The sequence below is a fragment of the Thermobia domestica genome, chromosome 11 (assembly GCF_964235325.1).
Source record: "Thermobia domestica chromosome 11, izTheDome1.hap1.1, whole genome shotgun sequence".
Taxonomy (NCBI): domain Eukaryota; kingdom Metazoa; phylum Arthropoda; class Insecta; order Zygentoma; family Lepismatidae; genus Thermobia; species Thermobia domestica.
In genome coordinates, this window is record NC_137464.1 from 37,026,548 (window position 1) to 37,054,191 (window position 27,644).

The 27,644-nt window shown below is 37.7% G+C and overlaps 1 protein-coding gene across 6 annotated transcripts in view; it reads left to right on the forward strand.

The window, feature by feature from the left end:
• wrd (Protein phosphatase regulatory B subunit well-rounded) overlaps window positions 1-27,644 on the forward strand; it is a 276,708-nt gene that overhangs the window by 147,229 nt on the left and 101,835 nt on the right. For 5 of the 6 annotated variants that reach the window (XM_081730383.1, XM_081730385.1, XM_081730380.1 and 2 more), the window contains one exon: window positions 3,052-3,253. In XM_081730383.1, the coding sequence (XP_081586509.1) occupies window positions 3,052-3,253 (202 nt within the window). Of the gene's footprint in view, window positions 1-3,051; window positions 3,254-25,225; window positions 26,882-27,644 lie in introns of those variants that run through there. The other variant, XM_081730382.1, reaches the window with a different exon arrangement.

Below are 27,644 nucleotides of genomic sequence, written 5' to 3' on the forward strand. Positions count from 1 at the left end.
TTGTAATAATTGTGCTCAGTTTCAGTTATGTTCCTTTTTGTTTGTTGTACATTTTCATATTCCGTAAACTTAAACACAGAATTCTTTTAGATTATGTTTAAAAATTTGTTGCGGAGCTGCCGTTTATCATTATTGAGATCTAAGCAATTGGCTGACGGTTTCAAGACGTCTGTCGCAGGTTTAAATCCCCGTCATTATTTTTATTCCATCATTCATTCATCACCATCATTTATGTCTATTCGTCGTTTTAGGCTAAGGGACAGAACGGTGTGAGACATAAATCTAAATAATACGAATAAGAATAAAGAATAAAATAAGTGCGGAGATAATAGGGCGTTGTTCTAACTCCGAATGAATGAAGTCTTTAGTGACTTTGTTCGATGTTTGGATTCTCAAAATTAGGTAAGATTTGAATCAGGATGATCAATTCCAGGCACAGAATCCATTATTTCTCATTAATTTTTTTCACATACATTTCTTCGAATTACATGAAAGACATGGATGCAAAATAATTATGTTGTGATATCATATTATAGTCATTACCTGTAATAACTTTTCTTCTTGTTGGAAGGATCTTACATGTTGTTCTGTATACTATAGAGTCAATGCGTACTTCAGAATATTGTAGCATACATTCATTTCATTAGTAGTAATCGTTCTTAGAGTTGAAATGTAACATTGTAGTAATATTGCAATTCAGTTGATTTCTTAAATGTATAATTATATGTAAGCATCTGTTTCATAGCGCCAGATGCTCGTATCTTTTGTAAATACATATCTGGAGTTGTTTACTTTTGTATATGTAGTTGTGGAGATCAGTAGCGACAGTTCAATGCAGTCTGTTCTGTATTGATTGGAGAGTGATATTTGCATTTAAAAAAATAATGATCGCGCTATAAATACCAACCGGAACTTACGTGGGCTTAGAAAGTTAAAAGATGGTTGATGAAAATAAACTTTGTAGCGCTGGTGGGGATGAACGGATTTTCTCTGAGAAAATCTCTCACGTTAGGGTGAACTCCAAAGGAGAACTTCAGGAAGGGTGTGACAGTTATTTAGTAAATGTTTAAAGGGCGGGTCCATTGTGCTGACGTGTGTTGTGCTTCTATTTGTGGTTAGAATAGCCATATCAAGAAGAAATCCGTTATATTGATTTCTTCGCAAAGTCTGAAGGTTTTATCGAGTGGCGATTGGGTGCGAGGAGTGTTGATGACCAGAGAAGCAGAAACTGTATTTAAATCCGTCCTACGCGTGTGTTTCGAGTCAATTGCGAAGGTCTTGCTAGTCAAATGAGACGACGTGATGAGAGAAGATTTAACATTTGCTTCCTCCTCACTAGTTGGTAAATTGCTTTCTTTTTAAAGCACATCTTTAAAGTATCGCACTGTAGAATATGTTGTCACTGTTTTATTGTACGTCTAATGAACTTTTGCCACTTTTCCTTCTTCCATAACAATATTCTATATTTAATTGTAGTTGAAAATATTGTTACTCCACGATCAATATGTTTAATTCTGTTTGTGCTTTGACCTGATTGAGATGAAAACTTTTTTCTTTCTTTTTTCTTTTTTTTCTTTCTTTCTCTTTTTACTGTGAAACTCGTCCGTCTCCATCATTGAAACCTTCTAAATCGTGATCATTGAAACTTCTGTAGATATCTTTGTTTTATGTGAATATCATAACCAAATGGTTCACGAATAGTTTGATTTTCAATGGGATAGTAAGTCTTTGGTTTAACATCTCATGATATGCCTTTTGGGCTAGATGATAAACGGAACTGAATGATTATGGAGAAATCGAAGGGGGTATTGTAGGAGGGAACGAGAGAACTTGGAGAAAACCCACAAAGTTACACGTCACTATCACATGATCTGAAATCGAACCAAAGACCCCTCCTAACAGAGTCAAGCACGCTACCTTTTCATCAGCGTGCCCTCAATTTCCATTACGAGTTTTCGGAATTGACTTGCGTAGTGAGACAGTTGCATTAAAAGATTGCGAACTCCGGTCTCAAAATCAAAAAATAACGGCGAGGAGAGTCAGTATGCTTGCACACATCACCCAACTATATATAAAGAAACTCGAGCCGTCTCTACGTCAAGGTCGTGTTTTCATGTTGGGAAAAACATTAGTGATGGAGTTTGGGATTAGTTTACCCACTTTCAATTGAAGGTGTTCAACTTTACTGACGCACTGTGAAACCTATTAAGAGGTTACCTAGAACTTGGCTTTTCGTGGTAATTTGGCCTCCTATTTGTGGTACTATATGCAGGGTGCTAAATCTATATTTTAGTTTGGCGATAGGCATTTGGCCTTTACAAAATGCCAACCAAACACTCAGATCTGGCTGCAGGATTGACCTGAAATTTCCTATCCTGATATAGTGATATATCAGTATGCTACTGTTACTTCCTAAATGCATCAGTGGTAGAAGTTGACATTTTTCATAAACCAAGAATGTCAAATGTCACTGCAAATAGTAATCTACTAATGGGCTAGCACTGAGCACTTCACCGCAGACTCCGGCGGAAATATATAAGAGCACGTCGTTTTTAACGTTGCCGCGACGGCGCCACAGTAGCACATTTACGCCATGTGTACTTATGAAACAAGAGCAATGTCGTTCACCGGAATAACCGCTCAGTGAAGATATTGTTATGGAGCATTTAGTGTTCACTCCCCCCTCCACGGATTAATTCTCTGTATTATATTAATTTCGTATTATAGCTCCTAGTTGATCTCCACAAGCCTCCTTCTCGCCCGCAAATTGTCTCACACTAGTGACATCTCTCGGTACCAAGTAGAAGCCAGCGCAGCCAACGACAGCTATTAGCGTGACGGTGAACTATTAGCGTGATTGTGAACTCGTCATTGGCAACTGAGGCTTTTTGCTTGTATTATAGTTATTCATTTTATGATATTTTGCATGAAAACTTATTCTGTTTAGACACACACACACACACATACACATTATATATATATAATCATGATTTGTGTATTTGGTGTTATGTTGGTATATTTTGATATTTTTTAATGTGGTTTTATTCGCAGGTGAACAAGACTAATGCAAATTCTACTCAATCTGCAAAGCCTCAAACGACGACGCAGCCCCCGGCGAATGTGCCACCACCCACACAGATTAATAAAATCAAGTACGCAGGACCCCCACACATCAAAAAGGAGAAACGACAAAGTTCGTCGCGGTTCAACATTAGTAAAAATCGGGAACTTCAAAAACTACCTCCTCTTAAAGGTAAGTAATTTTTTTTTCTGATATTTGTATTTTAAGACCTTTGATTTTCATCTAGAGATGTGAAGTGTTCGGTAATTCAGTATACATTATACGTTACTTTAATATAATAGTATTGTGTATGACATAGTGCTAATAACAAGCTAAAAAGATGATAATATATAAAACGAAAATTCTGTAAGTTAGGAATTCGAACGTTCATGATTTTTTTTTTCTCCAGACAGTAACTGAAATGTTTGAGGATGTGGAAAATAGATATTAGATTTGAATAACAAGATGGCATCAGAGTAATAGAAAAGCAATATTACGTAAAGTAGACTTCATGTCGGCTGGTAAATTCAAGTGATCTAAGAATCTAGGATAATGAGGACAATATAATGTGAGTCGCGGAGTCGAGTCCCGACCAGAAACTCCTTCGTGGTTATATGATTAGCATACGTTCCTTCGGCGTGGGAGACCCGGTCTCGAATCCATGTGGTTAAGCCGTAGTCCACATCCCATATAGCTTCGGTGTTAAAAAGGAACGCTAAACTCGAAGTCAACCAATCAAGTCCCGCGAAAACCTTGTTATGTGGTTATTACTATTTCACCATTTATTTCGTAGTTGTAACGTAATTTTTCTTCTCCTGTAATCTTTAGGGTAAAACTCTTCAGTTTAAATTTTTGTAGTTCAGCGTTTCTAGTCCCGAGGAAGGTCATATAAAACATGTCATACATCTTAAAGTGGGATTCATACCACTTTAGCTTAACACGATAGTTTTCTGAACTAAGCTAGTTAGCGATTCTGTGTACTAATTGCCCCCCGCTCCTTCTAGTTATTATATATTTTATGCTAAAGTTGTACATTAAACAATAATAGTTCATGTTTGAAGCCAAGTACGAGGGATGATTCAAAAGTAATTGTAACGAGTATGTAGTAAATGGTTATGGTTTAAGATTATATATTTTTTATACATAGTCTTCTAACAAGTCGATACATTTAGTCCATATTTTTACTAAACGCTGAATACCTTTAGAAAACATCTTTGTCTCGACCGCTTCCAAGATGATTCCAAGTGGCCATCACTTCGCTTTCATCTTCCAATTTCTTACCCTGATCTTTTTCTTGACTCAGGATAAGAGGTAAAAATCACCCGGGCTAGATCTAGAGAATAGGGCGGGTGTTCGAGCAGTTCGAAGCATGCTTCTCGGATTATACTTCATGACAGATCTCACTACAGACACGAAATCATTTATATTTTTATGTGTATTACAAATGTCCGATTATCATTACTTTTGGATAGCTCCTTGCATTGTGAAAGAGTAGTTATACATGTAAAAAATTTCTTGTTAATTATGTAGTTTCTTCTGGGCTGCAGTGTTTCACTGGTAGGCGCTCAACTCTGGTGCGTGGGGTCCCTGGCTCGATCCCAGCGTGCGCCAGGTGGACTTAGCGGTGGACAAAACATCATGTACATAGGCTTTCTCGGTGTTGCTCTGTTTCCTCCCACCTTCTTCATTCCACTATTTTATTCAGCATTATCATAATCTTCTCTCTCATCCCCGGTGCATAATCGTGGGATGCTAAGTTAAAAAAAAAATTTTCATTTCATTTCCCAAGCAACAATCAAGCTCCTTCGTGTTGGCGTAGGAGACCCGAGTTCGATTCTCGGCGGAAGCTTATGTGGTTCGGATTCCACGTTAATCAGTAGGTCCCGTCTCATATAGCCTCGCTGCTTGAAGGCACGTTAAAATCAGCTCAACATTCCCAAGCAACAATCAGACACTCGAAGTTTTGTGTGTGTGTGTGGGGGGGGGGTAATAACGATTATCTGTATGGAGATTGTGTTGTAACAAATGAGTTTTAAAGGATGTTAAATGTAAACCATTCAGTTATAAGAGGTTTAACGTTATTTCCTAGAGGTGTTTGTAGTAGTGTAGTAGTAATAAATGAAGTTTGAAGGATGTTAATAGTATTCAATGGATTAATGTGTGGTTAGGCTTAAATGTATTTATTCTCTTGGCAACCTACAATTTAGGTATGTTGTTACATAATACTGCTGAATCTATATGTGATGTGTACTATCCTATAAAGAGGCTGATAGTATTTACATTGAAATAAACTCCAAATAGAAGTTCCTCGAGACGGAGGAGGGCCAAAATTTTGTAAACGCATAATTTTCTGAAAACTTCAGTTGCCTGATTGTAGACATCCATAATTTTACCCCCTAGGCAAGTACCTAGAGAGCGTTGAAAATAGTGAGTCGAGGCAAGAGTTCACTGAGCCCCCAGGTCCGGCTCAATTTGCAGGTACATTTTGAATAGGATGACCCAACGCCGTGCCCAGCAGAAATATTGTGGTCAGGTTCCACCAGCTTAGAAAATTTAAAATTTGAACTGAATAAAATGACATAGTTTTAGACAAACCGTTCATCTTTTTTTCCTCCTTTCTCTCCTTCCCCCTTCCCTCGGGCACGGATTTGGGATACGTCTGATAAAACTTGAATGGATTTGTTGTATTCATGAAATGTCTTTGGCAATATATTGATGGAATTTAGTAATTATTGTCAAAATGGTAACAAATTGAGTGAATTGTTGTTAAAAGGGTAACAACATTTTCTAAAGGGGCGTAATAGATTAACAGTAGAACGTCCCTCCTTGTGCGAAGGATCGTAGATTCATTCCCAGTTCATGTATGCTTCTGTTGGTCCGGGAGTTGTTCTCTCGAGGCTCTCTTTCTTTTTCTTTCTTTATTTTTTCGTTCCATCTGATAATACGCCTTTTATCTGCAGAGCATAACCACACCACGTCGAACAAATGATTCATTTCATATTTAAAATGAAATTAAATCTTTCAGTTTTATGTCCCACGATAATGCCGGCTAGGCTAAAGGAGATGGTGACGATGACAAATTAATGGAATGGTGGAATTAATAAAGTGAGAGGAAACAGGAGAACCCCGAGAAAACCCACGCATACGATGTTTGTCCTCCACAAAGTTCACTTGACGTGAGCTGAGATCGAACCAGGGACCCACGCACCAGAGGTGAACGCTCTACCACTGAGCGACCGTGGTTCCCATTTCATATTTCCTCGTGAGTGTATTGAAAGAACTAAGATGCATCTCAGATACAAACTTTCTTCAATCCACATTCTCCAAGTCGAGAATTTCAAGACATAATAATCAAGGATATAAACACCGCGAAACAAGAAATAATAATATGGGTGCGTTCTCTACTCATTCCTCGTATGTTTGTGTTCCTACTTCTTTTGTTTTATAGTCAATAAAAAGCGTTCGAAATGCTCTTAATAATAAGAGTAAAATCCACATAAGTATTATGCCATTATTGGTAGATCACTTGCCACGAACTGACAGGCCCTCATGTTTTTCAGTCGTTCATTAATTCTTTTGCTTTAATGCATTGGCTCATCGGTGAATATTACAACCTAAGAGAAGACAATTTTCTTGTATATAAGAATTAGAACATCATGTCAGTTTTCTTCCCATAACTTGTGCTTATTTTAAAGCAAAAACTTATTACTCTGTGAGTAACGCTAATATGCAAACTTCAAAACATGTAAGAGTTAACGAGTTGCATAAACGTCTACGCGAACATATTTTGATATTCTTAATTTTTATTATAAACAGAAGACTCCTCAGTCCCTCCGACTTGCCAGTTTGCAATTGTTCAAAGTCAGACTATAGTGCGTCCAGTAAGAGAACGTCTCTGACAGCTCGCAGCGTCATTGCCACTACTCGCGTGTCAAGGTTTTTTTCGGTGCAACTGTAGTGGCAATTTAATTAATGGTATAAGACAGAGTGATCGTGGTTGGTAACACTGGTATCAAAGTAGGTGCTGCAATGTCCCACCGCATGTAGTAAGAAACGTCAGAGACCATCTCTTGTTGGCCGTGCTATAGTAGCGATGAAAGTATAACCTTTTTTCCAAACGTTACTTCCCTCACTAGTCGACAATGCTTTCACGTAAGATTAAGACTGTTTAATAATTTGAGTTCCTGTTTTTGGTAAAATTAAATAGTATATTCATAGAAAGAAAGTGGAATGACTATTATACTTGCTAAACTATGTTATGCATAAGTATGGCATGTCTTAGTAGAACGACTATTTCCGTCCATCCGTCCGTCTGTAGACATAATCAGAGCAAAAGATGTCAGGAGGTATCGAGAAGCAGTTTCTTGCAGTCAATTCAGCATCTCACGAATAGGTTTCATCTCCTCCGTTACTCTGTTTGTCATACCGGAAGCGGTTGAAATTAGCCAATTCCGGTTTGAATGTGTTTTGTGCTAGAACAAAAACGATATTTGATTGCTACAAGTGTCTTTTTTTAAATCGGATCAGCGGCTCAAGAGAATATCTCACCAATTGCAACACACTACCGAAGCCGGCAGGAATTAAAATTTAATGTACTTCCGGTTTTAACACTAGTTTATAGAGAGCAAAAATGGTAAAATAATGTGGAGATGCGGTTTCTTGCAGTTAACTCAGTGTCCAAGAATAAATTCCATCTTCTTCGTTCTCTATTCAGACCATAAGTAGATAAAATCTTAGTTTTACGTCCTACGGTTATGCCGGCTTGGCTAAAGGAGACAGGGTTGATGATAAATGAATGAAATTACGGAATGAAGAAAGTGGGAGAAAACGGGAGAACCCAGAGAAATCCCACGCACACGGTGTTTGTCCACCACAAAGTTCACTTGGCGCGAGCTGGGATCAAACTAAGGGCCCCATGCACCAGAGGTGAACGCTCTACCACTGAGCCACCGCGACCCTTAGACCATGAGTAGAAATCAACCATTTCTTGTTTCAACTTCATCGCTATAAAACAAACGGTAATGGATAGCAACATACCTTTTTTCGCAGTCGGTTCAGTGTCTCAAGAGAACATGTCTTCATCATCTGCAACATACTACCAAAACTGAAAGTGGTTGGAATTTACTAGCACTTCCGATTTCATTAGTTATTTTCATAGACCAAAAACGGTAAGGATCTGAAAAGTGTTTTTTTTTTCTTTTACATTCATCGCCCCAAAAATATGTTTTGTCTCGACTACTAGTTATTTATTGAAACGAGAAGTGAGGACAATTACGTTTATTCGATTACAACACAGATCACAAAGTGAATAAAACGAAAATAGTTATGTAGAGAAAAGCAGATTTTTTTTCTTTAATATATGGATTCAGTACCACGAATATGCTTCATCTCTTGATTTTATGATTTTTATTGCAGCCAGGAATGATGAAGATCAATTCTGGTCTTAATGTTAATCTCCATAGACAGAGGCGAATCCAGAACGGACTTCTGGGGGGGGGGGAGGTAGTTCGTAATACTGCTACTTTGAGCTACTTTTAAGCTCGGATGGGTTTTATTTCTATAAAATAAGAAAGTTTCCTCTTCTGGGAGGAAGGGGGCGATCGCCCCGATCGCTCCCCTTGAATCCGCCCCTGCCCATAGAGTAAGAGATAACGAGTAATAGTTTTTGATATGCATTCATCGTCCGAGGAACAGATGATCATCTCCCTTTATTGCAACCATTATTAATAGCTTTATTTTCAGTATTGTTAGCAGCTGTTAGACAAAAAAAGATTGCATTTTATAAGCATATCAATATACAACCTTGCACAATAAGCTAGAAAAATCAGTAATAATACAGTGCATAATAATAACTAAAACGGTTTATTCGTGTTCGCCGCCTCCAAAAATGTTTATAACATAATAAGTCAGCTTTTACATAGACCCGATATATATAATACTCATGACAACACTAAATATATCACATGAAAGGTAAGTTAATAGGACTTTCATCTCGTTTCGACTTGCTGCAAATCTTAACCATCATCCAAGCTCGGAACTATATTTCTACCAGGAATCGTACTGTGGTGTCTTATGTTGTAGAAAACAACATGCTATTCAGCCACGTATTCCATTTAGTGAATTTTGTGTGATTATGTACATCATTTCTGCACTGCTGTAAAACATGTAATGCTTATTAGCACGTGAATACATCAAGATATTTACATGTTAAAGTATTCGCGAAAAAAAAATGCTAATTTATACAACTACGTTGCGAAGAATTGTAAATGAACTGCTAACTAGTTTTAATGCAGATAAGCGTTATAAAAATTACTTAATGGTAAATTGATTTGGTTTGCAAATTTAGGTACAGTGTGCTCTGAATGTTTCTGTTTATAATTGGAGCCATGTAAGCATTAATAATCCTTGTATACGTGTTTTGGTAGAAGTGCTAGTTCGACAGCTCAACTCATGCTATATAAGTGTGTGTTTTTGTCTGTGTTGTTTTTCATTGGCCAAATGCCGGCACTGTATGAAAATAAAGTGCCTTTTGTGACGCAATATTCCGTCCCCATGTGTGCGTGTGAGAGATTTTTCATGTGTAATATGCTTGGCAGCATCCAGCAATTCAGTGTGAGATAACTGGAGTTAACTGCAGGACTGTTTGCTCGTGACAGTCAAGAAACATTTGGATTCAGTAGAAATTTACATCACATTAAACATTCCACGCAAAAAGACAGCGAAATTTACTTGCTTTTATTTATTTATTTTTTTTTCAGGAGAAAGAGAGAGAGAGGACGAAAATTTGACAATCTTATATATATATATATATATATATATATATATATATATATATATATATATATATATATATATATATATATATATATATATATATATATATATATATATATATATATATATATATATAATACTGTTTTAACATCAGGAAATACAGATTCTGATTGTCCTCTATTCGTGGTTTAGCCGTATCAGAGGCAATAATCTTCGGTAAAAATTGATTTGATATTCGTTTCAGCAGCGAGGCTATATGAGATGTAGACTTACCGTAAATCTTAATGTGGGATTGAAAAGTCAGGTCGAAAAAGGTAGCGATTTGAAGAGTATTCGGGGCCGCTGTAGCTCAAGGTAGGTGTGTGACCTGTGGCGCTACGCAAGTGGGTTCCGATTTAACCTCAGGCTATGCAAATTTGTACCGTACAACTTTGTATTCGTATGCAGTTTAAGGATTTGCTGTTTCTCCCATTTTTTATTCCACATTTTCTTCTGTCCCCATTAATTTCCACTTATGTTTCGTCTTCTGTAATATATAGGGTATAATCGCAATATGTTAGACTTAATTTGAATTTATTCTACGTGAGAAGTGCTCCTCAAGTAGTCCCCAAAACTAACATATCCAAAAAATCAGAAAATTTTCGTTGCGTGAATTACTAGAATTTTCTGTTTCTTATAATGTAGTCTTCGACAAAAGAAAATATATCATCATACTCAGATTTTATTGTACTTAAAAATTGAATGTAGTGACATAGTGAACATTGTTTTCCATTATTAATAATTGAATCTGTAAATCAATTCATGTACGCTTTCATGCATGTTTCTGGACAGAAATTTTGATAGTATTAAAACTGATAGATGTGTTTCTTTACGTACAGAAAATCAACTACACGCACATAGTTTGACATGATGATGAAAATGGGGAGGTGTTTCAATGAAAGTGTTGTAAATTGTGATCTAGAAAGAAGGAATGCCGGTTGAGGTAGATGTGCTGACCACACACAAACGAACTGAAAGTAGGCCGTATTCTTTCATATATATATAGTCTGTTACAAAATAACTGCACCACCTGCTAAAGCTACAATGTTTTAATTTCCTTTAGAAAATTGTTAATTATTTTAATCTCTAAATGGGCTTAACGTATCATACAATTGTTAGCCATTGGATTTTGGTATGTTTTTGTTCGCTACTGCTCTTGGATTTTGTGTGCTCGTTGCTCAACAGGTTGCAGTGCATTCAGGATGCAAATGGCTGCCTCATGTATCACAAGTGAGGGGTGATCCGCTGATCCTTGTCAATGAAAATTTGTTCCATACGTGACCTTTTGTGGTTGCGAGTTGTTGTTTATGATCTGTATATGATATTTAGTGCTTTGTGATTGTTCCTCAATAGTTAGTGTGATTTCACACACACACACACACAAAAAAAAAAAAAATGGGTAAAATACTGAACGACACATCCCCTTGTAAACAAGGGAAGATACTAGCGTTGTACCATCGTGGCAACGTCAAATTGCAAAATAACTTGAACTGCATCATACAACGGTTGGTAGAGTTCTAAAAAGCAGACAATGTATAATAAGTGCTCTTAGGGAGACAAATGTGGCCGAAGCGAAAAACAAGCCTTCGGACAGACAGAAAAATAAAGGTCTTAGCTCTGATAAGCAGAAAATCATCTTCACGACAAATTGCTCAAACTGTGTCCTATGATAACGATATTAGTATAAGCTACGTGACAGTTGTTAGACGGCTAAAGAAACAAGGAATTCGGAAGAAAACACCTAGAAAGCAGCCGCTACTTAACGCAAATTACGTAAGAGTCAGGAAACAATTTCTTAGCATGTACGAAGCGTGGGGTGTTGAAGAATGGGAACATGTGATTTTCTCCGATAAAGAAAAGTTTAGTGTGCTTGGGAATGACAGTGGCGTCCGACTATGGATGAAGAGTGGGGAAGAACTTAATAGCGACTGTATATCACCGACAGAGAAGTTTGGTGAGAGTCAAAAGGTGTCGGAAGACTACAATTTGCAACAGGTCAGTTAACGCACAATATTAGATGGACATTTTAAACGTAAACAGCAAGGGATCATTTCTCAGGCAAAAAAAAAAAAAAAAAAAAAAAAAAAAATCAAAATGATAATGCACCGTGTCACAGGTGCTGTGGTTAAGAAGTGGTTTTCAGACATGCATATTCAAAGGTTGTGGTGGCCACCTAACTCTCCAGACATGAATCCTATTGAAAATTTATGGCATATGTCCCGCAAGCTTTCAGGGAAGTGCTTCCAAACAAGGAAGGAGCTTATTGAAGCTGTGGTGCAAGTTTGGTTTCATCAGTTAGACGTGTAGTGGAACCGCAAATTCGCCATTTCTTTTTGCGAATAAATATTCTTTTTTTTTTCATTTTTAAAAACCTGCAACAGAATTCGTATTCATTTACTTCTTTAAAAATACAAATTCGTGTTGAGTGTTCTTTTTTTTTTCCCTAGCTGGAAACCAGACATTCTGTCTGCCTTCACAAGTTCCCCCTGTCTGACCTGTAGGTCAACAGCAGTTAAGATAAACATTCTCCCCTTCTGGTTCGATACGGAAGCTTAGTTCTTTTTTTTATATTTATGTAGTCTTTTAACAAGTTAGATTATTATTATTATTATTATTATTATTATTAGTGGTAGAATACTGTTAAGGAAATCCATATAGATTGTGTATCTTTTTAAATGTCATTTTTGCTTCTAAAAGGAAGATTCTTTTTCGTTCTTCGAAGCATTAAATATATATGTATGTCTTTGGTCTAAAACAAGTAAGATAAACTGTCGAAGGGTCTTGAGTTCATTATGTATAAAACCTTTCAAGTTTATTACTTGAAATCTTTTATGTTTTAATATATGTTTATAGTATAAGATACTATTTGTACAATTCTCTGTAATATCTCGATGTAACCTCATTCTTCCAGAGAAAGGGGCTCACACACATAAATTCAAGGACTACACATCACATGCACACGCATGCGCACACACACAATCTTATCTTTGGCCTGGCTCCGCCCAAGGCACCTTGTTCTAGCCAATCTAGATGTTAATGGCATGGCTCGTTCCAATAGCTAGCGTCTCCGCCCCTCAGAGTGGAACTCTTCCGAGCTCCTTGTGCACCCGAACCGTGTGCAAAGCCAATAATCTTTCTTTTCAGGATACGGGTCCCCTTCGGGCTCCGCCCTAGGTACTTTTTAGATCTCCACGCATGCTCAACCTCTGACCTTACGGTCCTAGTGCAACGTTTGCTCACGTTACTATTTTGCACACAGACCGTAAATTGGTGCCGCTTGCACCTCCGACCGAGGCCCTTAAAAACGCGTGTTTTGGCCTCTCTCGTCGGACAACGTCCCTCTCCTGAACCCCTCAGAGACGTGCAGGCTACGAGGAGTACGCAATTCGTTAGGCACGTTTCAGTTCAGGAACTATCACGAAGAAGTCTCTAGTTGTCCATCCCTCTGCCTTCCAACCTCTCTACCTCTACGGAGGCCTGCCTACTCATTCTATTGGTTACCTACCTCACTACTTTGGTTTACCCAGTACTTGGCAATCTGTTTCCGAAAGCTCGATGGCTCAGCCAGGGTTCTCCCATAATTGCTGGTCGGCTTAGGAAACTGACGGTCAAAGTACTACCCTACCTAATCCTCACAGTAACTTGGCAATCTGTTTCTGAAAGCAAGATGGCTCAGCCAGGGTTCTCCCATAATTGCTGGTCTGCTTAGGAAACTGACGGCTAAAGTTACCTCCTTCCGAACTTGGCAATCTACTTCCGAAAGCTTCGCTTCAGCCCGGACTCGCTCCAGAAACTGCTGGCAAGCTTAGGAAAGTTGACGGCTAAAGTTCTGTCGCACCCCTATTTGATGTGTGTTTTGACAGACTCTAAGTTTATTGCTTAGCTGGCCTAAAACGCACCGGTAGATCAAATAGTTACTCCCTGTTTGATGTCTGTTCGCAGACCGGTAGATCAAACGGTAAACCCTTACACCTTCCTTGTTTGATGTCTGTTCGCAGACCGGTAGATCAAACGGTAACCTTAATTCCTTCTGGTAACCAACTTTGTTCAGACGGTAACCTTTACACCTACCCTGTTTGATGTCTGTTCGCAGACCGGTAGATCAAACGGTAACCTGTTCCTAACCTTTGGTAGCCTACCCTATTTGATGTCTGTTCGCAGACCGGTAGATCAAATAGTATACCTCTTACCTACCTACCCACTAGGACTGATTCGTGCCCTCCCAGTCTAGTGCAGTTTTTGTTTTATTTGTGAAAAGTGCTACAGTTAGTTTGTTTTATTCAGTGACATTTAGTGAGTTATTTTTACTACCTATTGGAACGTCGCCACGTAAGTTAAACTCTTTTATATATAGACACAGTACTTACACTATCGCCCCGGCTCTGGTTCTTGTAATTTGCTTAGAGCCAATAAACTGCAGGCTTACTGTAAGGAACATATTTGTCGAGTTTTGTTTCAAGAGATATCCCAAAGGATTGTTTGGTTATAAAACCTTAATCAGGATAACGATTCCATTGTTTCCATTAGAAGATAAGTCTTGGCCACGGCCAACGCTACCGTGTAATACTAAGATTCTTCAGACTGTTTTGTTAGCTGAGTTCCTGTTTCCAGTATAACTTTACCGCTCGAGTTATAGTTGGTGTTTTGCAGAAACTTTGGTTGACTAAATAGAAGTATTTTGGTAAATTACAAAACTCTCTTGTGTGGGTGCCGGTCTACGCAAACGCATACCACCGGCCCGCCACATAATTTGGTGTCAGCTTTGTAGGATATCTTGAACAATCTAGGATATCTTGAACAACCTAGGATATCGTGAACTTTTGCACAGCCTTAGGATATCAGGAATAATCGTGACATCGTAAACTTTGATACCAGTTTAAGTTATTTAAGTGAACTGTGTTTTGTGCATGTGCATTTTGCATGTGTGATATTTATTGTGTGCTGAAAGTTTTTTCCATCTGTTTAACTTTCATTCCATCCTCCTTGGCGGAAGCGAAAAAGGGAAAAGGACGCTTTTGTTGTTTGACTGGCCATCAATCAGCAAAACATCCTGCTCACTGTATCGTGACGCCAAACGCACATAAGTGATTTCAGTTCATTAGTGTTTAAAATAAGTGCAGTGCATCTTAGTGTTGAAATTAGGCATTTTAAAGCCCCATACAGGTGATAAACTCATCGTGAATTTAGATTTAGTTAGGTTAAGTGAGAAATTCCTCTCAAAAACCATTATTGCTCAAACCTTCGAGTTTTCGCAAATCTAAGAGGTTCATTCATTTATTTAATTTGTTGTTTCCACGTTGAAACGTAATTTGAATTTTTAATCATGGCAGAAGCTGACGGAAGTAACGTACAGCCAGAATATGTTAAAGTTTCTCAGGCAATTCAGGTTATTGCAGAACCATTTACAGGAGATCGTTCTAAGTTGAGGCAATTTATTGATAGTTGTGAAATTGCTCAAGGGTTAGTTAACCCCCGTGATAAACCTGTATTATTGAAGTTTATTAAGTCTAAAATTTTAGGAGAACCTAGAAATCGTATTTTAGTTAGATTAAACGTAGATACTTGGGAAGCAGTTAAGACAATTTTAGAAGAGAATTATGCTACACATAGATCTATTGATTATTATGCTTGTTTATTGTTTTCTGCCAGGCAAGGCAAAAATGAGGGTATTAGCTCATGGGCTAGCAAGTTAGATACAATTCGAGCTGATCTGAAAGCTGCTGCTTCGAAAATATGTAGTGAAACTGAAAGAGCTGGTGCTCATTCACTTATTGATCATTTGACAAAAGCATCTTTTGTCCAGGGAATTAGCGATCCCCGCATTCAAACAGTAATTCGTGGTAAAAGTACAGAAGATGATAGTTTCGCTCAATTAGTAGATTTCGCTCTAGTTGAAGAGTCGCACATATTGTCTCAGAGACGAAAGCCATTAGATTCTAAGAATGAAGATAGGGCAAATTCTTCAAATCATAACCATAAGTCAGAGAAGAAAGGAAATAGGAAATTTTCCCAGAAAAAGCATTCTGAAAGTAAATCTAGAGATTCTCATAACTCTTTTCATTCCCGTAAGGATAGTAGAAATTTTAAGAAAAAGGTTCATTGTTTAGAAGATTGTGATCATTCAGTAGACTCGCATGAAGAACCGCATGATAAACATTGTAGTGAAAATAGTGACAAATTTGAGGATTCCAATTCTTGTTGTGTTTTACGTTGTTGTAAGAAAAGTAACCATACTTGTGCTAACAAACGTATCCATGTTTGTACCCGAAAGAACAATAGTTCTCCGCGTTGTTCTCATCACCGCCAAACGCGCAGTCCTTCTCCGCGTAGTTCTCGTTGCCGCAAAACGCGAAGCCGTTCCCCGCGTCGCATTCAGCGTCGCCCAGCGCGAGATTCTTCTCCGCGCCGTCCTCAATGTCATCGCCCAGCGTGTGCTCATTCTCCGCGTCGCACTCAGCGTCGCCGATCGCATAGTCATTCTCCGCGTCGCACTCAGCAACGCCCAGCGCGTAGTCCTTCGCCGCGTCGCCCAGTGTATGTGTGTCCCCAGCGCCGTACACCGCGCAAACCTTCTCCGCGACCAAAACCGAATAATGTCTCACCGCGTCGTCATCCCGTCGTTGACACGCATGATTGTGAATTGAAAGAGAAATGCCGTGCTGACCACAGCACCAAGCCAAAATCTTGTAGTAAGAATAAGTCTTTATGTTGTTTATCGAAACACAACTCCTCAAAAGTTAAATTAGAGAAACGTGTTGATAGTAATAGAACTCAGAATGATAATGTTAAGAAGATTTTCCTTTGTTCCACTGAACAAACGAGTAATAATTGTACGAAGGTGTCCCCACCTCAGAAACCTGATCGAAATTCTGTTAAGTCTGATACAATTGGACGTTACGCCCAATTATGTGAATGTTCCACTAAGAGTATAATTGATGAAAAGGGTAAAATTAAAGTACGAATGATTGATTTAAATAAGAATTACGAAATGTTATTAGATTCAGGCTCAGATCTATCGCTTATTAAGTATAGCCATTTACGTGAGTCAATGTTGAGAAAGATACATAGATGTGACTCCACTCCAGTGCATGGATTCAATAATTTTCATGCCCATACTTTAGGTACATTAGATCTTAGATTAGAAATAGGCAAGAATAGAGTGACTCATACTTTTCATGTAATGCGTAGTGATTTATTACCTCCTAATGTAGCAGGTATAATAGGCAGAGATTTTCTTCTTGAACATCATTGTGTAATTTCGTATGACGGACAAGCTGAATTGAAAATTGATGTAGGAACTAAAGTAAAGATCCCAGCACGTACCGAAAAGCTAATTGAAGTTAAGACTGAAAATAATGGGATAGGATTTTTGTCTAAACGCACTTTGGCAGACGGTGTATTCCTGCCAGACGCTATAGTTAAAGCATCCGATAACAAATGTGTTACTAGCATTTTGAATTTGACTGAAAATGAGGTAGACGTACAAATTCCTCCAATCTCTTTAGATTTTGAACCACTTCTTGATATGACAAAATCTCATAGTGTTTATGCATTGAGCAAATCTGACAATGCAAGTCAAACTAAAGGATTAAAATCGCGTTTAGAATTACTTAGGCAGAACTTGCGATTAGACCATTTGAATCCAGAAGAGAAAGCGTTAATACTGTCGCATTGTGAAGAATATCATGATTTATTTTATTTAGAGGGAGACAAACTCTCCTATACTGATGTGATTGAACATAGCATCCCCATTCATCCCGACAAACGTGGTACAGTCGTGACTCAGAAACCGTACCGTATTCCCGAGGTACATAAGGCAGAAGTACAAAATCAAATCGACAAGATGTTAGATGAAGGTATAATTTCCCCAAGCAAGAGTCCTTGGAATTTTCCGATATTAATAGTGCCGAAAAAGATGGATGCATCAGGCAAACCTAAGATACGTATATGTTTAGATTTTCGTAGGCTTAATCAGATTACTATTGGAGATAGCTTTCCTTTACCGAATATTACAGAAATACTAGATCAGTTAGGGCAATCGAAGTACTTTACGACCTTGGATTTAGCCAGTTCGTATCAACAGATTAGAATTAAACCTGAAGACCGTAGTAAGACCGCCTTCAGTACACCATATGGTCATTACGAGTATAATCGCATGAGCTTTGGATTATGCGGTGCCCCCGCAACCTTTCAGAGAATGATGAATATTGTTTTATCCGGATTGCAAGGATTAAAGTGTTTTTCGTATTTAGACGATTGTTGTATCTATAGTAGAGACTTAAAGGAACATATGTCAAGATTGAAACTTGTATTTGATAGGTTTCGAACCTACAACCTCAAACTTCAGCCTGATAAGTGTGAATTTCTTAGAAAAGAAGTAACATATTTAGGACATCAAATAACAGATCAAGGTCTGAAGCCAGACCCTCGCTTAATTGAGAAAGTGTTACATTTTCCGCATCCGAAAAATGTCAAGCAATTGCGTGGATTTTTAGGATTAAGTTCTTATTACCGTAGATTTATTGAAGGCTATAGCAATATAGCCAAACCTCTCACTCTTTTGTTAAAGAAAGATGTTCCATTCAAGTGGGAAACCAAACAAGAACTAGCGTTCCAAACTTTGAAGGAAAAATTGACATCACCACCTCTCCTTCAATATCCTGACATGAGCCGTCCCTTTATTATTACCTGTGACGCCTCAGAAGTCGCAATTGGAGCTATCTTGTCTCAGGGCCAAATTGGTCAAGACAAACCAATCGCTTACGCTAGTCGTACACTAAATAATGCTGAAAGAAATTACTCCACAACCGAACGTGAATTACTTGCGATAGTTTGGGCTGCCAAACTATTCCGCCCATACATCTTTGGAAAGGAAACAACCTTTGTGACTGATCATAAACCTTTGCTTTGGGTGTTTAGTGTAAAAGATCCTAGTAGTAGACTTTTAAGATGGAGAATTAAGTTAGAAGAATATAATTATAAGATTGTTTATAAAGCAGGTGTCCGTAATACCAATGCTGATGCATTGAGTCGCATTGCATATCTAGACCCCGATCCAGAAGGTCAACCTTCTACCCTTGACGAAGAAACAAAGAGTAGGATTCTGAAAGAGTTTCACAACCTTCCTACCGGTGGACACCAAGGTATTCATCGAACTATAGCTAAAATCAAAGCGTACTTAGGAATGAACAATATCGATCCGAAATCTTGGAAAAGACTAAACGCCGATGTCGAAGAATACATAAAGAAATGTGAGTCGTGTCAAAAGAACAAACTCACCCAACCTAATGTCAAACTTCCTATGGTTTTGACCACCACTCCTGAAGTAGTATTTGAGAAATGTGCTTTAGATCTTGTAGGGCCGTTTCCTGAGAGTTCTCTCGGAAACAAATACATCTTAACATGCCAAGATGAATTATCGAAATATTTAGTGACCATTCCCCTACAGCAACAAGATGCAGAAACCGTAGCTCAAGCCTTTGTGACTAAATTTGTTTGTGTTTTCGGTATACCTCAAACCATTTTAACCGATCAAGGAACTAATTTTATGAGCGATACCTTTAAGAAAATGTGTCGCATGTTCCAGATTAGGAAACTACATACTAGTGCATTCCACCCTCAGACTAACTTCGTTGAAAGAGTTCATAGATCTCTTGCTGAGTATCTGAGGCATTATGTGTCTGAAAATCAACTGGACTGGGACGTCTGGTTGCCATACGCTGCTTTTGCTTACAATACAACTCCGCATTCAGTAACTAACTATACTCCACACGAGTTGATGTTTGGCCGGATGGCTAACATCCCTGGTATATTACAGAAACAAACTACCGACATTAATTACGCGTATGATGATTACATCAAAACCCTAAAGCAGAAGCTTCAGAACAGTTACGAGTTAGCTAGATCAAAACTGAAACAATCTAAGGTTAAAAACAAAGAACAATATGATAAGACCGCCTCTCATAAAGAACAATTGTTTAAAGTAGGCGATCAAGTGTTACTTAGAGATGAATCTGTTAGAAGAGGACGATCCAAGAAATTGGGTTCACAGTGGATCGGTCCATACAAAGTAGTTAAAGTTAAAGGTGTTAATTGTACTATTGCTAATCGAAGAAAAACATTTGTAGTTCATGCTAATAGGTTAAAGTTATATTATTAGTAGATTATATTAGTAGACTTTATTAGTAGGTAATGTAGTTTCCGTTCTTGTTCGCAGCCATCATGAGACATCCTCTCTCCTTGTCTGCTTGCTTGATTATATATAAAAAAAAAACTTTTGGTTATATGTTCTGGGTATTCTCATCAAGAACTTTAATTAAGTATAAACACCCGAAAACTCCACAAGGTTGAGCAAATGTAAAAATACATACATGGTGAAAAACCAAAGAGGAAATATTTAATTTACTTCATAAATTTAAATTGGTTGTTTTTCAGATGTTAATTATCAATGACTCTTATTTAATTATTTACGATAATTAAATCAGATGTCATTTCATATGCTAATTATTATCAAATAGTCTTTTGAAAACTATTCATGACACTGTGTTGTCTATTAAACGTAGTCAATACTTGTAGTCAGACATTTATGAAATTTGCATGTTATACATTAATAAAAACATCTAGATCCATTGTTTTCATCAATCAGAAAATTCTTGGTTATGTTATTAGTTTACCTTTCACTGATGGTTTAAGATTAAATATGTATAAATTAATTCCATTTCCAACTGAGCTTAAAGACAATAAGTATTTCTTTATACAGCCTCAAAATCCGTGTTTGATTATTGAAGTATCAAAGCAATACTATTGTAAGATTGATGAACATATGTTTAATACTTGTAAGAAATTAACCTTAGATAAAAACTGTAAAGCTTATGATCCAAATTCCTTAATCAGTTCTCAGGAAATATATGTAAGTAACAGTACAAGTAAAGATTTGCTTCCACTACTAAATGATAGCATTGATTGTTGTATATTCTCAGACTCAAAGATTAATATTAAGAATATGGAATTTACTTTGCCGTTAAATCATATCATACACAAAGTTACAGATTTACAATATGCCAGCCATCGTGTTGAGGATGTTGAAAAATTAATTAATGAACAAGAATGGCAGATAAGACAAAGTAACCATGTATTTTCTTATTCTATTTTGACTTATATAATCATGTTTACTATTTTGATATTTCTTTGTGTGTATTGTAGTTTTAAGTTTAATTGTTGTAGACACAGAAATAAATGGTGTAATTCAGACTGTATCAGAACCATATGTTTTAAGCCAACAATCATTGCAGGTGTACAATCAAATAGTCCAGCTCTTAATGCTACTTATCGAGCTGCTTCTGGTGAAATAACTTTTAACGAGGAATCACAAGATGATGATTCACCCCATCTCAATCAGAGAGTTACTAGGTCTAGGAACTATCGTTAAAATTTAATTTTGGAAATTTTTTTTTTCAAATTTTGATTGTAGTTAGTACGAAAAATTTTTGCCTTACAGTTAAAATTTAAATTTTTGCCTTACAGTTAAAATTTTTCTTTCCCTAGGAGGAAGGACTGTAGTGGAACCGCAAATTCGCCATTTCTTTTTGCGAATAAATATTCTTTTTTTTTTCATTTTTAAAAACCTGCAACAGAATTCGTATTCATTTACTTCTTTAAAAATACAAATTCGTGTTGAGTGTTCTTTTTTTTTTCCCTAGCTGGAAACCAGACATTCTGTCTGCCTTCACAAGTTCCCCCTGTCTGACCTGTAGGTCAACAGCAGTTAAGATAAACATTCTCCCCTTCTGGTTCGATACGGAAGCTTAGTTCTTTTTTTTATATTTATGTAGTCTTTTAACAAGTTAGATTATTATTATTATTATTATTATTATTATTAGTGGTAGAATACTGTTAAGGAAATCCATATAGATTGTGTATCTTTTTAAATGTCATTTTTGCTTCTAAAAGGAAGATTCTTTTTCGTTCTTCGAAGCATTAAATATATATGTATGTCTTTGGTCTAAAACAAGTAAGATAAACTGTCGAAGGGTCTTGAGTTCATTATGTATAAAACCTTTCAAGTTTATTACTTGAAATCTTTTATGTTTTAATATATGTTTATAGTATAAGATACTATTTGTACAATTCTCTGTAATATCTCGATGTAACCTCATTCTTCCAGAGAAAGGGGCTCACACACATAAATTCAAGGACTACACATCACATGCACACGCATGCGCACACACACAATCTTATCTTTGGCCTGGCTCCGCCCAAGGCACCTTGTTCTAGCCAATCTAGATGTTAATGGCATGGCTCGTTCCAATAGCTAGCGTCTCCGCCCCTCAGAGTGGAACTCTTCCGAGCTCCTTGTGCACCCGAACCGTGTGCAAAGCCAATAATCTTTCTTTTCAGGATACGGGTCCCCTTCGGGCTCCGCCCTAGGTACTTTTTAGATCTCCACGCATGCTCAACCTCTGACCTTACGGTCCTAGTGCAACGTTTGCTCACGTTACTATTTTGCACACAGACCGTAAATTGGTGCCGCTTGCACCTCCGACCGAGGCCCTTAAAAACGCGTGTTTTGGCCTCTCTCGTCGGACAACGTCCCTCTCCTGAACCCCTCAGAGACGTGCAGGCTACGAGGAGTACGCAATTCGTTAGGCACGTTTCAGTTCAGGAACTATCACGAAGAAGTCTCTAGTTGTCCATCCCTCTGCCTTCCAACCTCTCTACCTCTACGGAGGCCTGCCTACTCATTCTATTGGTTACCTACCTCACTACTTTGGTTTACCCAGTACTTGGCAATCTGTTTCCGAAAGCTCGATGGCTCAGCCAGGGTTCTCCCATAATTGCTGGTCGGCTTAGGAAACTGACGGTCAAAGTACTACCCTACCTAATCCTCACAGTAACTTGGCAATCTGTTTCTGAAAGCAAGATGGCTCAGCCAGGGTTCTCCCATAATTGCTGGTCTGCTTAGGAAACTGACGGCTAAAGTTACCTCCTTCCGAACTTGGCAATCTACTTCCGAAAGCTTCGCTTCAGCCCGGACTCGCTCCAGAAACTGCTGGCAAGCTTAGGAAAGTTGACGGCTAAAGTTCTGTCGCACCCCTATTTGATGTGTGTTTTGACAGACTCTAAGTTTATTGCTTAGCTGGCCTAAAACGCACCGGTAGATCAAATAGTTACTCCCTGTTTGATGTCTGTTCGCAGACCGGTAGATCAAACGGTAAACCCTTACACCTTCCTTGTTTGATGTCTGTTCGCAGACCGGTAGATCAAACGGTAACCTTAATTCCTTCTGGTAACCAACTTTGTTCAGACGGTAACCTTTACACCTACCCTGTTTGATGTCTGTTCGCAGACCGGTAGATCAAACGGTAACCTGTTCCTAACCTTTGGTAGCCTACCCTATTTGATGTCTGTTCGCAGACCGGTAGATCAAATAGTATACCTCTTACCTACCTACCCACTAGGACTGATTCGTGCCCTCCCAGTCTAGTGCAGTTTTTGTTTTATTTGTGAAAAGTGCTACAGTTAGTTTGTTTTATTCAGTGACATTTAGTGAGTTATTTTTACTACCTATTGGAACGTCGCCACGTAAGTTAAACTCTTTTATATATAGACACAGTACTTACACTATCGCCCCGGCTCTGGTTCTTGTAATTTGCTTAGAGCCAATAAACTGCAGGCTTACTGTAAGGAACATATTTGTCGAGTTTTGTTTCAAGAGATATCCCAAAGGATTGTTTGGTTATAAAACCTTAATCAGGATAACGATTCCATTGTTTCCATTAGAAGATAAGTCTTGGCCACGGCCAACGCTACCGTGTAATACTAAGATTCTTCAGACTGTTTTGTTAGCTGAGTTCCTGTTTCCAGTATAACTTTACCGCTCGAGTTATAGTTGGTGTTTTGCAGAAACTTTGGTTGACTAAATAGAAGTATTTTGGTAAATTACAAAACTCTCTTGTGTGGGTGCCGGTCTACGCAAACGCATACCACCGGCCCGCCACAGACGTATCATTGTGTCAGTCTCGTACGCAGCATGCCAAGTAGGTTGGCAGCACTGAAAGCGACACATGGGAAATATACAAAATAGTGAATGGGGTATATACACACACTTATGGCTTTTACACACTTAACAGTACTGTTCAAAAGACTCGCATCCATTTCTTGTTCATTAATGAGATGTTTACATGCGTTCATACAAAGTGTATGAAAAGAAATATGTTCAATCTTTCTGTAATAATGGCTATTTGTAGCGCATCATTATGTAATATATTGTATTTGAATCATTTGTCTCTATATATGTAGTAGATAAAACACCAAACGATGTATCAGAAATAATTTGAAACCATTGCAATTAATATCGCTCATAATATATCTAACAATTCGCAAAATGTATTGATTTTTCTTAAGTGGTGCAATTATTTTGTGACAGATTGTATATTATATATATATATACCTGGCATTCCTATTATACAGTTGCAGTAAATCAGATGTAGAAAAAGTTTTAAAAAGTCAGTTTTTTTTTTTTTTCTCTTGTGTAGTAATAGTTTGATTTTCTAGTACTGAAACGAAATATTAATATTCATTCACCACCTTTATAATCGTCATCTGCGCGCGACATACCCATTAGTGTCCCATAGTCCCACGTGGTTGCAGCAGACTCATATCCTCCTCAGTGCTATTAGGATTTGAAGTAGTGGTAAGTTCTGTCCTTCATAACCTCCATATTGTTGCTGTTTTTCAGTCTTGTTTCTATGATATTATTATTATTATTATTATTATTATTATTATTATTATTATTATTATTATTATTATTATTATTATTATTATTATTATTATTGTGTAAGTTAGGCGTTTCTTTTGACAGAAATCACTTTAAATCTAGGATAACCTCGACGTTATTTTCAGATGTGAAGCAAAATCCCAAATCCAGTACGAAAACGTTCTTATTTTCCATAATTTCAAGAAAGAGGAGGGGAGTAGATAGGCTTTGTACAACACATGTAGATTGATTCTAATATTCTAATCATGATAGGGAAGAGAAGCGTTGTGTGCATATATGACAAGATATAGTATACTTATGATTTTATCTCAAAATAATGATTGTTTTTTTTCGGAGGTGTGTGAAGTCCTGTGAATACGGTTCTTCAAAGACGCTTCAGTCAATTGTTGAAACGTCGAGTATACCGCATGTGTGTAAACGCGTCTTAACTTCAGCAAGGGCCAGAGAAAATCGGTAGGTAAAGGTGTTTTGGATATTCATCGTGTGAGGTGCTCGAGAGAGAAGCTGCATCTGTGTGTGATGTAGTCTGCACTCTGGCGGAAAAAGTGAAAACTAGTTGTTCCCGTCCAGAGGCAGAGGGAAAGATGAGATGGGATAGAATGATGCTGGGAGATGATGATGCTTGAGTGGAAGTGTCATTTTCTCTATTTCTTTAATGAAAGTGCGTGTTATTTTGTGATAAAATACTTCGTGTGTGACGATTGGGTGGTTGCAGTCGAAGAATTCGTAGGAGGCGGATGAGGGAATTACTCTCTCGAAGGAGAATCTTCACAGCATCTTTGCGAAGTGAAGCATCCTGGTCCCTGGGCGATGGGAACCAGCTTCCCTTGACAGAACGTGGATATTTACATGAAGTAAAACGATGCAGGTGACAGTTTTGCCAACTTTTGAAGACTCCGTTAGTTTGAATTGTTATTTAATTAAGCATCTTGAAATTCTGTAATATTTATTGTTACATCAGCTCGTATTACGCTATTTTCTTGTTTGTTGAGAGGGAGAGGAAAGGAAACTAAAGTGTTTGAGTGATACAGACATTACACAATAATAGTAATAAAAAAAAAGATTTGAAATGCAATGATCAGATTTGAAATGCAGCAGTTTATTTTGACAGCAAAAGCAGAGCATCGTATACATGAGTGACACTCACAATTCGTACATGATTTCCAATATGCGCCAAAAAGAAAAGAAAATAATGAAACAATATACAAAATACCAACTATTAGTAGCAAGAGTCTTGTGTCAAGTTAACAATTAAAACTATCGTATAAAATAGGAAGTTTCTCGTGCAGAAGAGAAATGTTTACTTCAGTTACCTCAAGGTCAGTGACCTAGCATACAAACATATAAATAGTGTAAACAAGCACTAGTGAAACATAAATGTTAACGGGTATTATTTTGACAAAAATAACCCTTTTCCATTAACTTAGTGATAATCACGCAAAGTGTCAATTACACGCGTTTGCAATAAATTAATGTGATATTAAAATGCGACTTTGGAATAATTTACGGCATTAGATTTTAAAATACAGAATACTAGAAAAAATCCTGTAAGCGTTTATTGTTACAGTGATGATATTTAGGTGTCTATGCAGTTGGAGAAGAATGATAGTCTTAAATTACCTGTAAGAGTAGTGACCTATTGGCAGTATTCGTACACCTTCGCTGTTAAGTGTATTGGTTTTATTGAGTGTAGTCTGGTAACAAAATTTGGAGAAGTTGATTAGTTAAGGTGTAATAAACGTAAACCCCGGAAGTGCAACGTTTTGGACGAAAACAAACTGAATTAGCAATCTTGTTGGTGTTTCTCATTGATCGGTAACATTTGGCAACACCGGATGCGGGCGTGGCGTGTTGGATGTCACTCATCGTGGTGCCCGCGGCGCGTGAGATCGAGAAGCTGAAGGCACCGCTGTGTTGCCAGGTGGAGGAGCGGGGTTCGTGTCGGCTGTCGTGCGGCGTGGAGTGCAGCAAAGAAGCCGGCATGGTTCATCAAAGCCGGGTGAGTGAAGCGCCCCGGCCAATGTTCTACAGGGACGGCGGCGCAGGAGGACTACCAAAGAGCCCTAGCTTTCACAGCGGACTTGACCTCGCAGGGGAGACCTGTGACCTTGACCTCGGTCGTCCCCGCTCCTTCTTGCAATTAGACAGTCCCGCTCAGGATTCTAACCAAGCAGCCGTTCATATTTACGGTGGTTTTACAGCTCTACCTCGTCAATTACCTGCTTTATTAGGTAAGATTTTTCCCCCAAGAAACATAGATGTTTGAGGCATGTTTAGTAGTAAATATTTTGCACGTGTACTTCTAACCCCACGTGGTCTTTAGTAATTTAAACGTGTGTGGAAACTTCATAGTTTAATTCGTGTTGACAACCTGATGTAGTGGAAAACAAAAGTGTTTTTAAACGACTTCATATATTTATTTATTTATTTATTTATTCAAGACTCATTTATTATATAAACGAATATTTCCAAATGGTGCTTATCATTCAAGGATGGTGTTATGGTAATTTAAAGCATTGATTAGTTATATTGAATACCGTACTGTCTATTGGAATGACGTCTGAATGTGAAGTTGCTGTCTTTAAGTTGTTTACTAGGCAATGCCTGATCGACACTCTCTCGCTCTATCAGGGCTCATAGCGAGTTACTTTTTTAAGTTGTTCACTAAAAGTTACTTTTTTTTTCAAATTTGTCGCTAAAAGTTACTTTTTGGGAGGTAAAGTGACTTTTTCGTGTGATTTATGTTTTGCATTGGCAGTTTTCTAAGAAAAATATAAAAATAAATGGAAAAAGGCAGAAACTTGTTACTCATTACTCTTCTGAAAGCTTCAGTACTCGCTGTCACATGTGAAACCGTCAGCTTTATTCTCACTTCTCCTTTTATTCTTTCTAAAGCACAGTAGATAGTTGGTGAATGCTTAAGCTCTCAAGGTGGGGTTAAGAACCCCTCTGTGTCTATTCTTTCTTCTATCAATAATTGTCTTTTTTTAGTTT